This window comes from Centrocercus urophasianus, unplaced genomic scaffold, assembly GCF_019232065.1.
Source record: "Centrocercus urophasianus isolate 14NV4802_14NV808 unplaced genomic scaffold, USGS_Curo_1.0 seq_16, whole genome shotgun sequence".
Lineage (NCBI taxonomy): Eukaryota > Metazoa > Chordata > Aves > Galliformes > Phasianidae > Centrocercus > Centrocercus urophasianus.
Window position 1 is genome coordinate 13,440,035 of NW_024884711.1, and position 17,375 is coordinate 13,457,409.

Consider the following 17,375-nt stretch of genomic DNA (forward strand, 5'->3'; position numbering starts at 1 on the left):
TTCAAATGTCCTCAAAGCAAACACTTCCTTACTTCATCTCCCCTCTTCTCTCCACATCTATGTCCTCTGCTGTGCTCCCAACTCATGCAAAGATTCACACCAGTGGTAGGGAAAAGAGAGGAGAATGAGGACTTAATGCCATTTCTAATCACCAAGAGATATCTTGCAGGTATTGTTATAATGATAAATGCAGGAAAAACTGAAAGCAAAACAAAAACAACAGGAAAACTTTCTTTGTTTATTTCACTACAGCGTAAATAGTTATTAAAAAAAAAGAAATACAGCTTATTCTGCCTTTTTTTTTTTTCTTTAACTGCTTACTGTGTGGCAAGGACCTATTCCAGTAATTCTTTTCTAGTATGTGCTAAAGTATTTTTCAAGGACATTTTCTGTGGTTGGCTGTTGGTAAGGAGCCTTCTCTCCTGCCAATGCAGGAGATCCTGCCAGTGCAGAATCAGTCCACTTGAGTTTATCTTTTCTTTCTTCATTTTAATCCTGCAGCAGTTGTTCTCAGCACAGTAGCAGTCAGAAATCACGCATTTTTACACCTCAGTCATACATCTTGTGCTCTGCAGACAGCTTTGTCTTCTCTCCAGTGGCACAGAATCATTTTTGATGCTCTTTGGAGGATGGGTAGTGTAACCCTACCACTGACAAACAGTGATAACAGTGTGTTTTGAGTACTTAGAAGTACATAAACCATGTAGATGAGAATATAACTTCCACATTTTGTAATAAGTTTATTGTTGAGACTAATCACTAAGAAAATTTTTGAATTTAGTATAACTTTTAACACAAATGATGCTTTTGTCTGTAACTCATTTATTTACCTCCTAAATAGTTTCTGCCTGGACACCAGAAAGGAGGAGGAATGAAGAATAGTGGTAAGAAAGCATTCACCAGATTTTTATTTTTTTCAAAATCCTCCTCCAAATTATTTTCCAGGCTCAGTGCTGGGAAGTTAGTTTGTGTTTTTCATCCCACCTTCCTTCTGTTTGTGCAGACCCATATGGAGTCTTGAAGACCAGACTGGCCACAGCATTGTGTTTAACACCTCCATTCTCATTGCCTTGGGAGGCAGAAGAGTAATGTGGAAATGCAGAGCTCAGAATTGTGCTGGGTGCTGAGCTGCCTGAGCACGGCTGCCTGGGAGCATTGGCTTTGCAGCAGCACTTCCATATAGGGCTTTTGCCTGATAAGAAAGGACTTTTTGGGATAGATGGCAGCTTCCCTAAATGCTGTGAGCGTGAGAACTCCCTAAAGAAGGCAGGAGCTGATGTTTGGGCCATAGCTTTCTGTAGGAATGGATATCTTCAATCAGAATTGCTTCTCTTAGTCTTACCGTTTCTTCCGAGCTAAAGCAGAACACTCTCCACCTCCTTAAATGCAACATCTCTTTAGGAAAAGGAGCATTAGGTTGTGTTCTTTAATACCACATTCATGTTCCTTTGTTACATTCACAGTAGAAGACTCTCCTTGTCCCAGCATGGTAATAGCATTTATTTTCAAAAGAAACTCATGTTTGCTTTTGCAAAAATTAACAGTTTTCTTACTGCAAACCTTGTTACTTCAAGACAGCAGAGCATTTTGTATGCCTGATATATTTAAAAGGAGAACTTGGCAGGAGGGAGACTTTAAGAACCTGTTGATGTTAAACTTCTAGTTGCACTCACAGGTTCATAAATATTTCATCTATTAGAGTAATTAGGTCTCCCAGACCTGCTCCATTGCTGAGATGTAAGATGTAGTTGTTATGTAGGGAACCTGGCGTGATTTGTATGAGATGGCAGCATGCTGTCATCTGCAGCGTGCTGCATGTGCCCTGGGTGCTGGCTTTTTTTCATTCCTAATCCTCTCTTTGGTGTATCCTTGTTGGGCTCTGACAAGGACAACGCTAGTAAAAGGACTGGATGAGGGACCTACACAGCACATGCCCACGCAAAGCCCAGGCGATGGACTGGGTAAGAATTAGAGTAGTCCTGATGAGGGAATGGAGACGGTGGGAGGAGAGGGACAAACCTCTCTCTTTCCTTGACAAAGCAGAGGAAGTATCTCTTCAGAGGCCAGTGGTCAGTTTTGTCACCTGTTATTAAACTCCAATATAAAACTTTCGCATCTAAGTACTGCCTTATTAAAAATATGGATCTGGATCCATTAAGAAGTACTTAAATAACATTATGAGTTTATTATTTCAAATTAGGTGTAAGATATCACTTCTTTCAAAGAGCTGTTTAAGCTGCTAGTAACAAGGAAAGCCATTTCTTGAGGTTTGCTGTGTGCTTTGTTTGGGAAGCCTGAGAACCTCATCATGCCTCTGGACTATGTGTGTTTTATTTACTCTTAACTTCTTGTGATTGTCTGGCAACTGTGAAAGATTTCATGGCAAGTTAAGCCAGTAAAAGGAAGGAGACCCATTAGGCAGATTCAGTTTGTGTTGTATGTAAAACAGATGCTTAATAAAATTAAGAGCACAATTGAGGCTCTCTTCTCTGTTACCTAAATTGCCATTAATATATTCCTGTGTGGATCTAATAGTCCGTTTGGCTGTTCTCATTCCAAGCCCAGTGGAAGGAGGACTGATGAGCAGCGGCTGTGCAGGGGACAATTGTACCAGGCTAACTGTCCAGCATTTTTTCTCTTCCCCCTCCCTACAGGGCTTGCTCTCAGAAATCCTCCGAAAGGAAGAGGATCCCAAGACTGCCTCGCAGTCCTTGCTCGTAAACCTTCGGGCTATGCAGAACTTCTTGCAGCTGCCAGAAGCTGAACGAGATCGAATTTACCAGGATGAAAGGGAAAGGAGCTTGAACGCAGCCTCTGCCATGGGCCCCGCACCTCTCATAAGCACACCGCCCAGCCGGCCTCCACAAGTAAACTGCTCTCTCTGTCTTTTGGATTTGCTTGTGCTTTCTTCATATCCTGCTGCGTGATGCCTTTCTTCAAAAGAGGAAAGATTTTGCAGTCGTGTTCTTTAAATGCTCACAGAATCGTTATTTGCAGTGCATGTCACAAATTAAATTTAAGAAGTGTAGTGGATGTTAGTAGCAGTTCATTACTAGCTATTTTCTAGTTTAAAGATAAACTCTATCTATTATGGCCCCCACAGAGTTTTTTTGCTCTTTCTATTGAGACATAAGCTTTACTTGGTCTAGGATCACACTGTCTTTTATTATTTTTATTTTTTTTTGCCCTGTAATTCTCAGGTGTTGTTTTAATGTTAGAGTTTTAAGCAGGGATTTTGAAGTGTTTGGACCACTAAACTGAGTGGGAATGAAGGCAGAAGTAGAGCACATTGTCTTGCCTTTAGAATTATATTCCAGAAAACAAATAGGTTGAACTAATGTCTAGGAAATAAGACTCCCTCCCAAAATGCTGGGGTCACCTTCGTCAGATCAAGCTGTTGACAACTGGGTAACAAAACAGTCTTGCATGATCCATTGCTCTGAAGGCTTGGCATATGTGCACTATAGCTTCATTTAGTTTGTGTTCAAATGAAACTCGTATTGATTTCTGTAAAATCTGGTGCAACTCCTTCTTTAACTCTCCCCAAATGAGAAAGTCTGACAGAATTAGATGCATAAATTCAGTGGTCATTGTGTCGGTCAAGGAAACTCTTGATGCTCGTTTTACGGGTCATGAGAAATTGAGAAATACAATTGTGAAACACTCAAAAAAAAAAAAAAAAAAATTCCTTATTCTGAAATACCTGTCATTGCTTTAGCTAAAGGTTGTACCTTTACAAGGACAAAACAAACTGACCTGGAGATATGTGGGAATGATGCTTTGCTAGGTTTGCCATACAAAGCAAGGCTTGAGAATTTTGGAAGTTTTGTGATGTTTGAGTGTATAAACACAGATCAGTTTTTTAACTAAGCAGGCTCAAGCATATGCCTACAACTATATTCTATATTTATTCTGAATGCTACAAATTCCTACAGATTATTTACTTGATTTCTAATGGATGCCAAGGATCATGCAGAAGTAATGTATAATGAGGGCATAGGAAAAGGAAGGACAGAAGGTCACTTCTGACCTGCTATAGTGCTTTTCACGAGAAAAGAAAAAAATATTAACAGAAAGAACAGACAGTGCTAATGGTCTAGTTTTGCTATCATTAACTGAGTTTAGTCTGTAAAATCCACTAAAGATCTTCAAGATAAAGCAGGAAAGTCTATTTACATAGTAATGCTTTAGCAGGAAATAGTTAAATATAGATAACTGTGTTCAAAACAACTTTTGAGTTTGGATTAATATCTGTACGTACTCCCACAGTCCAGGTGGAGTCCAATCAGAGCAAAGACTAACCCTCCTTCTTAACTTATCTCTTTCTACCAAGGTAATGTCTCACTCTGTCTCAAGTGGTCTTGGGCAATTTCACAGCTAAACTACAGTTAATTGCAGGACCATCCATAAGGATGTAGAGTCAGAGATAGTCCTTGTATTGGTTTTAATTCACACTTTAAATTGTATAAATTTGCAAATTGCAGCCTGAAAGAGTGACTTAGGGTTGTTTGTACTTTTTATTGACAAAACATAAAGTCTTTTTTTTTTTTTTTTAATTTTTTTTTTTTTTTTTTACTGTGTACTTGTTTACATTTGCATGCCATTTTTTTTAGTGGCATTCAGGAGCATTGTTAGTCTAATCACGACAATTAAAAGTAGAAACAGCGTACAGTTTTGTTTGGATCCTTTTTAAAAGGAAAACAGGTTAAGAAGGAATCCTTATGGACTAATACTTGAGAAGTATAGAACAAAACAAGCATTTTTCTAACTACTGTATTATACTTTTGTCATTCAACAAAATGTGAGCTCTTTATCTCCTAGGCGGATGAGGAATGTGGAAACATCAAAGTCTGGGTGCTGCACAACTTTTAACATGTTGCCAGAATTATCCACTTATAAACACATGTAGTACTTTCCAGCTGCTACGAAGTGTTTTGAACCCTGGGTCTGAATATTTAAGTATTCATTTTAGTAGAGTAAGTACAACACTTAATGCTAGAAGTAATAATGACATTATTCTTATAATTGCCCTAGAAAATATAATTTTACAAATTGTAGCAGAAATAAACAGTAGTCAGGATTCTGCAAAATTGTTAATGCAAACTAGTTCTCTGATTGCTGCTTACCTCCACCCCACCCCAAGAAAACTGACCACAGTGTACTGAGCATTTGATATGAAGGAAATAAAACTACCAAAATGATTATCACTAAAATTATTATGAGCAATTATTTAACATTCACTGCATAGAAATTCAGCATAATATTTTTTTCTAGCTTAGCTGTGAAATACTTGGATAGCTGTTGAAAGACAAAACAGACCATTTATCCTGACAACAGAATTCAGGCAACAGCCAGCATATTTAATATTAAGTCTTTAGACCAGTGTAACATTTGAAACAATTAAACTATGAAACCATGAAAAATGGAAGCTAATATGCCACACATGAAGGTTTATTTTGCAATTGCAAGTTATCAGTTTCGGAAGGATGTGAAAATAAACATCCTGAAAAGAATCTATTTTGCATTTTTGTGTTGCCAACTGGTGGCCAGACAGTAGCAGATTTAACCATTTAGCAGCTGGGCTTGTTCTGTGTGAATTTTACATACTGTTACATGCAAAAACAGAAAGCGTGACCTTGGAGGTCTGATAGGATAGTAGGAACTCACCAAGCAGAAACCCTGGTGGCTGAGTTAGAAGGAACTGCACCAAATTTATCTCATTTTTACAGCATTCTTACTAGTTGCTACTTGAGCTAATGTATCTGGATTGTTTCCAATTCTTTTTGGAAATCCTTTAAGAAGCTCTTTGTCCCCTTTACTTTTCCCTTTCTCTCTGACTTAAACAAAAAAAGCAAAATCTTACTAATTTTTTTTTTAATTGAAATCATTAGCCTCTAACGCATGAGCTTTCAGAACTGTGTTTAGCCCTCTGAGCCAGTCAAGTTGTTACATCTGTTACTATCTTACTGGCTGATGGGCTGAGTACAGACAGTGCACAAGAATTTTCCCTTGGATGTTATTCACCTTACCACTTCCTGGGGCAGAATCTTGTCTGTCAGGCTCTTTTCCAGGGCAGTGAAAAGTATAAACATTCACATCTCCATCAGGTAGGTACTGCAGGGCAATCTAATTCAATCTCTCCAACCCTGCCCTCTCCTCCCCCGCCACACACCAAAAAAAAAAAAAAAAAAAAAAAAAAAAAATTTTTTTTTATTTCTTTATTCGTACATTTTTTCCCTTCTTCAACACCTGTGTTCAGGGTGAATGGAGTTCCCCAGGTTGATGCTAGGGATGGCTCCTAGCATACTAGCAGATTCTTCCTCCTCCTCAACTTGGAGAAAGGATGCAGACAGGTGACTAAGTTACAGATTTGCTTTCTTGTATATGCTGATAGCCGTCCTACAGTTATGCACGCTTCTTCCTCAGAACAAGTGACCTCAGTTTCAGAAGTGCTGAGGAAGAAACTATTCTCTCTACTCATATTGCCCAAAGAAAAATTGTGCTGATTCTTGAGGTCCATGGTGACCCTGTGTAAAAACAGAATATGTATAAAGTCAAGAGCAGAATACAATTTTAGCAAGCCAACTTTTTAAGAAATATCCACAAATCTTGCATGAGTTACAGTTTTGGCTACTCAGTTTATAAAGATTTTGATTTTGGCTTCTGACCACAAATATGCATTAGAGTTTTTTCATGATAAAGCAGTTTCAGATTGCATCCCAGAGAAAGGACGTCATTCTTAAAGACTGATACTGAGGAGGACACTGCTTTCTTGAGGCTTGAAGACCAGTGAACTTCCACACTTGTATTTCCAGGAACTGCAGATAATGCCTGATTCATGCAGTTTCACGTTAGAGCCCTGGAATTCACACATCATCCATCACCACCAGCAAAATTTTAATTTTTAAATTTGAGACTTAGTTTGGTAGTCCTTGTGCCAAGTTGCACTTTAATGAAACTCAAAATGAACAAAATAATAAATGCAACCCTCTCCTTCCCCCGTGAAAACCACCATGGAGGAGAGTTAATGGAAACACTGACACTTAACTATAACTGCACTTCCAGGCGCCGCAGTAATAATGGAGTAGTAAACCTTGTCCTGATAAAAGCTGTTCTGAAAGCAACAGCATTTATTGTACCTCCTGTGCTATTTGCAGAGTACAACTGAAAAGTAGTTTGTTTTGCCTGGAATGAACTACTTTATGAATTTTAATGTACAATGTAATATTAAAAGCTAAACCAGGATTAAAGAAGATTTTTGTTCCCAAGCTAAAAGAGTACTTATGAGAATGTGTTGTAAAAGATTTTTTTTTGTTTCAGTTTTGATGAGGAAGAAATGAACTTCCATGTTTGTGAAAACCACTTCAGATTGGTTATTCCTTCTACAATAGCCTCTACTTTGTTTAGGAAAATCAAATGAATACTGAATTTTTTGCCACTGTACTTGGCTTTGTTTGATGAGAAGATAACTGTCTAGGCAGGCCAGGAGGGGACAGATGTGTTATTTTTTTTCCAGGTATTTTTAAATGACTAAATTGATTGGTGATAGGGAGATGGCCAACTGAGTTTCTGATTCTCAGAATGTTACGCTTATAAAATAATACTCCCTTTCTTAGTATTTGCAAAATTTGATTACTATAATAAAAAAAAAAAAATTGCTAATCTATGATTTGTTTCCTAAACAGAAAATGTGGTTATATGTGTTGGTGGAGTGAGAGGTTGTGTTTAAGCGTAGATAAGATGGGAGATTATGCTCTGTTTTGTTTTTCTATCCAAAATCAATTCTTTTTCTACCTCCCCTCCCAAGTCCTAAGGTTGCATGTTGAGGCTTTTTGTGTCTCCGTGTTTCTTTCTCTCTTTTCTTTTTTTTTTTTTTTTTTGTTTTTTTTTTTTTTTTTTTGTGGAGGAGGGTGTTTTTTCAAGTCAGCTTCAAACAGCCTCTAGCTTGAACTCAATTCTAAATTCAACACAGCAGGCTAGATGCTTGCTATGTATAAATTATGAAACAGTTTTATGTATGGATATTCTCCAAGAGGTTAATTAGCATTATTGCATGGAATTCATCAGACCAGAGCAGACCAATGGTCCATCTAGTCCAGTCTATACCTGATCTTTAAAGAGAAACTGTTAAGAAGCAGGGGAAGAATTTTTATACTTGGCCAGTGATGTAAAGTGGAGAGGGAAGGAATATGGCTGTGAACTACAACTCTCAGTAATCCCCAAGCCTACAATTTTATAAATTTAAGACTTTCATTCTCCTGAAGATATGTGGGCTAATATGGCATTTTGATGCAGATATTAGTGTTTTCTGTTGTTCGTTTTCCAATTCAATATCAGCAAAAGGCAATAGGGCAATATGAGCCTTTTTCTTTTTTAACTTCAGTGACACATTAGATGCCATTGAGTTTATTGTCTTGTGTAAAAATAGATGTGATTTGTCAACCAGAATGAGAATTTTCAATGGTTCTCTTAGGTTAAAAGCATATCCATACTAAATTGCACGTGGAAAAGTGTAGACCAAGAGTCACGATATAAATTGTCTCCAATGAGGTGTATGAGTTCTGGTTTTTAATGATCTGGCTGTTCACTCTACAGCTCATTTCAGCGTTGTATGAAGTACTACTACAACATGAAACTGTCTTTTGAATCTGAGTGGTAATCAGAAAACCAACATGCTTACAGAAAAGACATTTTGATTAGGATCACAACAGCAAAGAGCTTTCTTCCCAAAATATGTCATCTTTGGACAATACTTTTCATCCTCTTATCTTTCCCTGAGGACCTTACAAGATCAGTTACAAGTATTTCTTTTGGAAGGATAACTTCACCAAAATTTAAATCGCTGGTCCAAGAAGATGAGTTAACAAAGCCATCACTTTTATTTTTCTAATTAACTTAGCATGATTCTTACATGTTCACAGTGACTGCTGTCTCCAGTAGTAAACTTCATGTTCCTATTGGTCATCAGTTATCTTTTAGTGAATCCTTTTCATTTAAAGATTATAAAATTGCCACTGATTTTGTAATTTTCAAATTGTATTACTGCATGATATTCAGGAGATGAACCTGCTCTTGCAACCCTATGCTAAATTTCCTCAGCATGAGGTATGTGTTTCCCCACCCTAAAGTGTGAAGAAGAGGAGATTCATGGCACTGCTTCTCATGCTGCCTGTTGCCTGATTCCTCAGACATTTTTGAGCAGCCACCGACCCAGGCTTGGCCATCCTCTGCTGCAGCATCACGCAGAAAATGCCACAACATAGAAAAAGGAATACCTCACTCTCCAGGTTGCCCCTGCAAGGTGCCATTTTTTTGCAGATGGAAGCATGACATTTGATAAACTGCTGAAATCAGGGATTTTTTTCTCCATTTTCCTTCTGATTAAGGACTCCTGATTTCAGACACCAGAAAGGCCAATGCCTGCCAGTAGGAGGCAGGTGGATGCATGCACCTTGTCCTTGCTGAGGTTTCACATTTGCTAGTAATGATCATGCATTAGCACAGCTCTGTAAATGCCTGCTAGACAAATCAGGCTCAGCAAAAGTGGCATGCACTCCCAGTTTCTAGGCTAGATTATTTTATCTTAAAAGTACCATGGAGGATAGTTAAGCTAAATTGAGCGTGACTTTTCTAGGAGTGTTGATTTTCCTAAATATGTCCCTCATCCAAAACTCTTTGCCTCTCTTGTTGTGAGACCTGTGACATGAAAGCTCATATAAAGTGAGATTAGAAGATGAATTATTGTGTTGTCATGATTTCCCTTTGAACCCAAAGGGACTTAAGAGTACAGAAAGATGCTGATGTACCCTGGATTTAACTGATAGTGAAACTGGTTTTAGATGCATCCTTGAGAGCAGGCTGAATCACCCTCTGGAATTGCCTGGCTCTGTTCATTAAACTTAGAGGTAGCTTGGATGACTAACTTAGACTAGACAGCTAACTTCCGGATGGCTAAATTAATTCAGCTCCCAACAACTTCAGTATGAACCAGCAGGTTGGAACTGAAATCTGCAGGTTTGATTTTGCATCATCATCTTGAGGGTTCTTGGCAGAAATCCAGTCTTTCGTCTTCTCTGAAGGACCACTAACCTCAGGCAAGTGCTGCAAGAGGAGCTGCTAAAGAAAGGTGCTTTCCTTAGCTGTTGAGAATATTGTAGGGATATTCTGAGGACATTCTCAGAGAACTGCTGATTTTTTTACCTCTCAATTGATAACACATAAACTGCAGATGCAACAAACACGGAAGGGGTGGTAGTGTGGTTATTCTGTCTTATTTACATGTGTTTTTCTTTAAGCCAGGCTTCAAGAAGAATAAGTAATTGAAAAAATATGTATCTGAAGTATGCAAGGGAAATGCATCAAGAATTGAGAGTTTTAAGAAAGCCTTATTTTGATTCTACGTGTGATTGAAATATGCAATTATTGCCTTTTTTGTTGTTTTGTTTTTTGTTTTTTAAGAAACAGCTTAGGAATTAAACCAATCAGACAATATTTTAAAAAGTTAAATCTGAAGCAACAGATTTTCTATGCTACCATGCTATTGAGTGTACTGGATGTGAACAGCGAATATTTATTTATTTGTTTAGGTGGTTTTTTTTGTTTTTTGTTCTTTTAGTTATTTCAGTAGAAATTATTTTGTGCCACAGTTATAATTTTTGCTTAATTTGTGTGTGGGGCAAAGAAATCTCATAAAGATTCACAAGTCTCTACAAGACTGTTTGATAGGTTTGCACATAATTTGTTTTATGACATGGAAATTCACAGTGGTCAGCTAATGGTAAGTATTTCAGATGCATTCACCTGTTACAATATGCTGAATTTTCTCGTTTCCCAGTTGTCAGAACTTACAGTGCTAAGTCTTCAACAAACTGAAAGAATGTAAGAGCAGTATGGAATAAAAGGAAAAAAACAGTGAGGGGAACTGTTTAGGGAGGGAATGAGAGGAAAATGACTATTCCATAATGAAAATTGTCTCATAACATATATTTTCCAGGTCAAAACTGCTACTATTGCTACAGAGAGGAATGGAAAAACAGAAAATAATTCCATGAACATTAATGCTTCCATTTATGATGAGATTCAGCAGGAAATGAAGAGAGCTAAGGTATCTCAAGCACTGTTTGCAAAGGTGGCAGCAACCAAAAGCCAGGTAAAGTTCATTGGGCGCAGCAGCCTTACTTTTCTCCCCATCTGTTTTTCAGCTGTTTCTGTGTAATTTTCAGTGACTGGCTGTGGGTTAGCCTGACGGCACAGTGCCACAGTTTGGAGCTTGTATAAGTCCACAGGTAGGGACTGGTTACCTTTCATTCTGTAGTCAGGCACTTCTGAAAGAGTTTGTTTCATAAACCCGTAGTTGACACGGACAAGACAAAAGCTGTGTGCAATCCATCTATAGTGGTGCTAAAGCAGACTTAGAGCTTTGGTATTTTGCAATTCTGTCTTCCTTAATGAGGAATACTGGAGTTCTGATTTTTGCTCAAATGAGTCAGAAATGGGGATCGGTGGAGCAGACCCAGTTCTGAGGATGTGCACCAGAGCTGGGGCAGAAACTGTCTGTGTATAGAAAAAAAAACACATTACAGTCAGACCAGTTATACCTAAGAAAGCTTGTATAGTCTCTGTGGAATAGGATGGCTGCGTGGATACCTGTGTGTGCATACACATTATTGTACATTCTGTTTTAAGCCTCTGTTGTGTGGTTTTCTATCCTGCTTTCTTTAACTGAAGTATTTCTGTCAAGTTGAGTGGCAGGAGAGGGAAATCAGTGAGCACTTGTTGATGTGATTATCATAAGTGACAGGTCTTCTGAGAAACATCACTGGAGTATGCAGAAGCATCGATGTAACTGAGAATGTACTCAAGATGCAAGTTGAGAAAATGTATAGAAAAACGGGTGCAACTAAAGCCACTGCTATGTCAACACTTGATAGAAATGGTTAAAACACCAGTGCTTGCAATGTTAAATTTTCATGTCAGATTAGTTGGTAAGTCCAAGCAGTCACTTATCCTGTACTTTTCTAAAGTTTCTTCATAGAAAACACTGCATCTTCCAGGGTAAACTGTCAGTGATCAGTTAATTGTGCCTTCATTCTTGTGCTTTCAGGATTCCAGTGTTGACTTTCTTTTTAATTTTATTTGACCTTTGACTTTTTTGATGTTCACATTTTGGAATTTATTCCATTTAACTGTACAGAAAGGTTGTTGTCTCTTAAGTTATATGTTGTAAGGAGCATTTAAAGGGATAGTTTGGAAATGTTATATCAAAATGATTAAACTCAAGCTGTGGACTGTAAAAATTACAGCTTTATGGGCCACATGCCTGCCTACCCTTCAATCACTGTCAAAGTGATAATTTCTACAATAATATGTTTCTTTTATTGTGGGATTCTAAACACCAAGTGCTGTTTAAACATTAAACTGAATTGTTTATGTTAGTGCTGTACTCAGTGTGTCATACATCAGGCCACTATAATCTCCCGTGGAATGTAAAATTTCTGTCATGAATCATGGCTTGTATATCAGAAATTACTGTAATTTTGATTGGAAATTACAGGGCTCTCGAAATGTTTCTAATTATGATAGAATGTTACAGCAGCTCCCAACCTGTGTGCTCCTCAGATGTCTTTATTTACATGTCAAGACCAGGGGCTGGAGAACTGTCCGTTCTCTACACCTTTCCCTTCCCTTTGCTGTTCTCCACAAAACTAAGGTATGAATCTCAGCTGTTGCTCCACGTTCTTTTGATCTGAGTTTGTGTCTTACTGTATTTATTTAAGGATGTAATCTTAAAATTTCTAGCTGGATAAACTCTTCCAATTCTGATTTGAAAAGAAACAGTTAATCCCTTTTAAAATCAGCATTGGAAGAACAAAAGCTTCCAAAGGATGGAGTAGGGTTTTTTTTACAGCGTCAGTACAAAAACTTGTGCAGAATTCTGTGCAGACTGTGCTACTGAGTATACTGAACATACAAGAGAAAACAGTTCTTTTCCAATTCATTGTGGGGATTGTCTTTATTTTCAAAGATTGTTTTTCTCCTGTATTTAAGCAAAATAATGTTTATTTATTTATTTAGCAAGATCTCAAGGCTGTATTTAGCCCAAGTGCCATTTTACTAGTAACTTGCTTCACAGAAGTAACCTCGTAGGTAAACTGAATGTGTTTGATCTTGTCTTAACAGTTGAGTACTAGTCAGACAATCAATATTTATTAAAAAAATAAAAAAAATAAAAAAAAAAAACAAAAACACAAAAAACTAATGTAGGAAAGCCACGTATAGTAAGGGAAATCTGTCATGCGAAAAAATCTGCATTGAAGCTTGTAAATAGTAAAGAGAAATATTTCTAGGGGCAAAGAAGTCTCTCTTGCGTGAACTAGAGACTTGTTCAAACATATTCTTTAAGAGGATCTTATGGTTCATTGTTCTCTTTAATTTGAGGATATTAGTTTCTCGCTCCAGAGTGGAGAACCTGGGATAATCACTTCAAGTTATAATGCAAAGTCTGGAGAACACATAGTAGGAAATTATGTGTTGGTTAAAAATTTTCATTTTAAACCTCACCAATGAAAAAATGAATATTCTTCTTCTCTTGCTTTGGATGTAGAAACTCGATTAACTTGATTAAAGTCTTGGGTTATGGCACAAAAGAATATGTGACTGAAAACAGTGTCTGGGTGGACAAAGATAAAAGTTTGCTGGAGGGCTTTATTTTTATTTTTATTTTTCCAGAAACTGATTTTTGTCAGTGTTAGATTGGGTGTCTAACTAAGCAGCTAGCATCTGCAAGGTGGCTGGGCTCACCTGAGCCAGGAGACTGCAGATAATGTTCTGCTGAGTAGAGCACTTTGAACAGAAGGGCTATTAAACAATGTGCTACAGAAGTTTCTATTTAGGTAGTGCCAAGGTGAAAATCAAGCATCCTCCCTTGTGCTGTGTAAGTGCCTTTGACAACAGTTGCCTGGTGCACTGGCGGCCACGCATGGTCCTCATATTTGACCTGGATGCGGCAGAGGTCATAGCACAAGAATGGGATGATGGAAGCAGGAAGAGATTGCAGTGCTATCAGTGAGATCATGCTCTGCCCTAGAAGAGTGAGGATTTGCATACTTGCAGTTTCACAGTGTACTTTGCTGCCGACTCACTCAAAATTTGCCACTTGGCTCTCCTGAAAAAATGGATTTGAATCAGTTTGGGTACTTAGCTAGGAGGTTCCTCCTGGTTGGATTCTTTTCCCATATAGCAATGCACACAATCTGTATTTCAAAAATTCCTATATATTTCAGGATCAATATCTTATTCAGATTCTGTTAAAATCAAAATACATTCCTTAAAAGTTACATTGTTTATACTAAGGAACCGAGGAAGATAATATTTCCAATTACTTAAATACATATTATCTTTTGGGGGGTTTTAGAATTGTGATCGGCAAACCATCTAGTGTCAATATTTGAAGTCTTATGTTTTTATTGTATTTGGTCTTCACAATAGGCCTACATATTTTTTGTTAGGTTACGTTGAAAAGAGAGCTTTAGAAAAAGATATAGAAATGAAAAACTGAAATGTTTAGCACATTTTGTCTCTACTCACAGGGTTTTTTGGTGGAAGAAGGGCAAATGCTAACAATATTGTTTGCTAAAAATTAATCAGCACACCTGAATAAGTCAAAATGAAAAGAATCCACACAAAATTTTGTGTAGTATGCATTACTTCTAGAATTTAATCACATTGGCATTTTATTAAATTTGTTACCCAACAGTCTGATTCAAATAATTCTGAGAGCACATTCTTAATTTCGTTACTTCAAATAAAAAAAAGTTGATTTGTGTAATGATCATTAAGGCATCATGGTTCAAAAGCTGTGCATTGGTTACAATGTTTTCATGTGGGAGCCGGGGATGAGGGGGTTTTTTGATGGTGACAGATGCTGAAATCTAATTCTATTCCATAAAAACAAACAAACAAACAAACAAACAAACAAAAACCCACAAACCTAGGAGCCTCGAGAGATAAGGGAAGTAGAGACTTGTAGTGCTCCTGTATATTTGCTGTTTTGAGAAGTAACTTCTATGGCTTACCCTGAAAAGGTAGTGTGAAGTAGGGGAAAAAAGCAAAACTTTTGTGAAAATCAGCTTATGTTGCTAAATCTTTCTTAAACTTAGGAAACTGCAATTTGCAAAAACTGAGGTGATACCAAATTCCACATCTCTGAGAGTCCTGTGTGCTGCAGTATATAGCTGTTAGTTTGCATTATTATTCCTAAATAAGTTTATTGCAGAATAAATAGGTAAAATGAGTACTCTTCTGCGTCCGCAGTGCTGAAGATTACTGTGCATGTGCAAGTGGGTGTCACACACCCTCTGTCCTCCCTGAATAAAAATGCCTGTGTGTTGAAGCCTTTGGCAGCTGGGACATTTGCGTCTCCTAAGATCATGTTCTGATTTTAATGTCAAAATAGAACCAATAGATTATTAGCCATTATTCCAGAATCCTTATATAATTAAAGAGTGTTTTGACCCGTTACTTTTAAGCTGTTGCACAATGTTGCCTAATTTCCTGTCCCTCTGTTCCTGGCTTTCAGTTCTGTTAGGCGGTTATACCCTTTGCAGTGAGCAGTTCTGCATGTGAAGCATGGAAGTACAGTGGTTTAGAACATGCTATAGACTCCACCCTAAGTCATCACACAATTATTTTGTGTGGTGAAATTCTATGACAAGTGTTTTCTTCTGGGCTTAGTATTCAACTGGAATTCCCTCCTCTGAAGCTGTGCCTGGGAGGGAGCACAGAGTAGGCATTGAGAAGAGCATCTCCCACTTGTGAGTAGATGGGAAAGAGTTAAATGGGAAGGGAATGCTAAACATTGGCACTAAAATTGCTTTTGGTGTGCAAATACTGTACTTTTCCTGACATAAATATTTTCAGAATAGGCCATTAGAGTTCAGGTATATAAAACTCCACTTTTGCTGGAAATTTTAATGTTGTAGTAAACCCAGAGATTTATAGTGAAAAATTGATGTCTGTTATCTCACTTTTATCTTTTAACTAGCAGTTTTATAAATGCTATATCTTTGATCTGGCTTTTTCCATCTAGAGACTAAGCTATATACTCTAATAGGAAAGTCATTTTTAAACAGCTTCCCACATTGAACAAGCACAGCATTGTGGATCTGGCACAAAGATGTAACATGCCATTACCACAGATATGTAACGATCTATTCAACCGTTTTTCAGTGGGGGGAAAAGAAACCTTTTCATCACCAGAAGTAAATCTTTGGTGACAATGTGGCTTTAGAAGGGGGGTCTCCATTTATTCTCAAGCTACTTTCTCAGGAGGCTGCACCTCATGTGGTCCTGGGGTGGCCTGGCCTGAGGTTCAGTCCTTTGCCCCACTTCTGCTTTGTCTCCCCCGCATAGCTGAGTCCTTTCATTTTCTTTAACGTTTCCCCCTCACTCTCGTGGTGATTGCTCTGACGGCTGAAGATGTGCCATGAGCAGCAGGAGCTGGGATGGGATTGGGTGTCAGCAGGGACAGGAGAGAAAGAGTGTGAACCAAAAAGGCAAGATGGGCTCCTGTGCTTGATCAAGAACGGCCCCATTAAAGTGGCGTGTCATTCAGTGAAGCTGTGAAAATTGGCAGATAAAGCTGATTTGCTTCTTTCACAAAATATCATACGGCAGAGTCAGTGTGTTCTACCTCACCCAGGTCAGGAGGAAGGAGGTTTTTTGATTTCTATTGCAGCAACAAAAGGAGAGCACTCTAGGCTCTTCCTCTGCCTTTGTCTCAATTTTGTTTACATAATGTCTTCTCAGAAATAAAGGCTGAAACTGTAGGAAATTCTTTTAGGAATGTTTTTGAATGAATTTCAGTTAACGGGCTTATTGCTCAATCCAGGTAGAAGTGGAGTAGGACCAGCGTCAGTCCTGGTCGTCTCCATTTTATGGAGATGACCTTGGTTAAGCAGGTTGTTCTCAGTGAGTCTTGGGTAAAAGACTTACTGAGTAGTAAATAATAAAAATAATAAAAATAATAAAAAGTAGACTGTGGCTTCTTGAGTCAGGAGTGGTGCACCCAAGAGAAAAAAACCTCTGAGGTGGTTCACGTCAGTGTGCAATTGCCCACACAGATCTGCATGCAGGGAAGAAAAAAGCATTAAACTCTGATAGAGTTGAAGCCAATGAAGAAAAGGTTCAGCATGGAAAATACTTCACTCATAAGAAAGGACAATATTGACCACTTCAAAACATTCCTCAGGGCCTGACAGCCCTTTGCAACTAGGGCAAATATTGGGTATGTTGACACATGTATGAAAAAGCGGCTTCCTGAACATGCCCTACATGTGGGGTCAGACAGTTCTGGTGAGAGTCTCCTGGGGCAGGTT

At 38.0% G+C, this 17,375-nt stretch overlaps 1 protein-coding gene across 9 annotated transcripts in view; it reads left to right on the forward strand.

The window, feature by feature from the left end:
• Positions 1-17,375, forward strand: part of SATB1 (SATB homeobox 1) — an 89,916-nt gene that overhangs the window by 54,031 nt on the left and 18,510 nt on the right. For all 9 annotated transcript variants that reach the window (XM_042817012.1, XM_042817017.1, XM_042817018.1 and 6 more), the window contains 2 exons: positions 2,655-2,867; positions 10,994-11,149. In XM_042817012.1, coding sequence (XP_042672946.1) covers positions 2,655-2,867; positions 10,994-11,149 — 369 coding nt within the window. The remainder of the gene's footprint in view (positions 1-2,654; positions 2,868-10,993; positions 11,150-17,375) is intronic.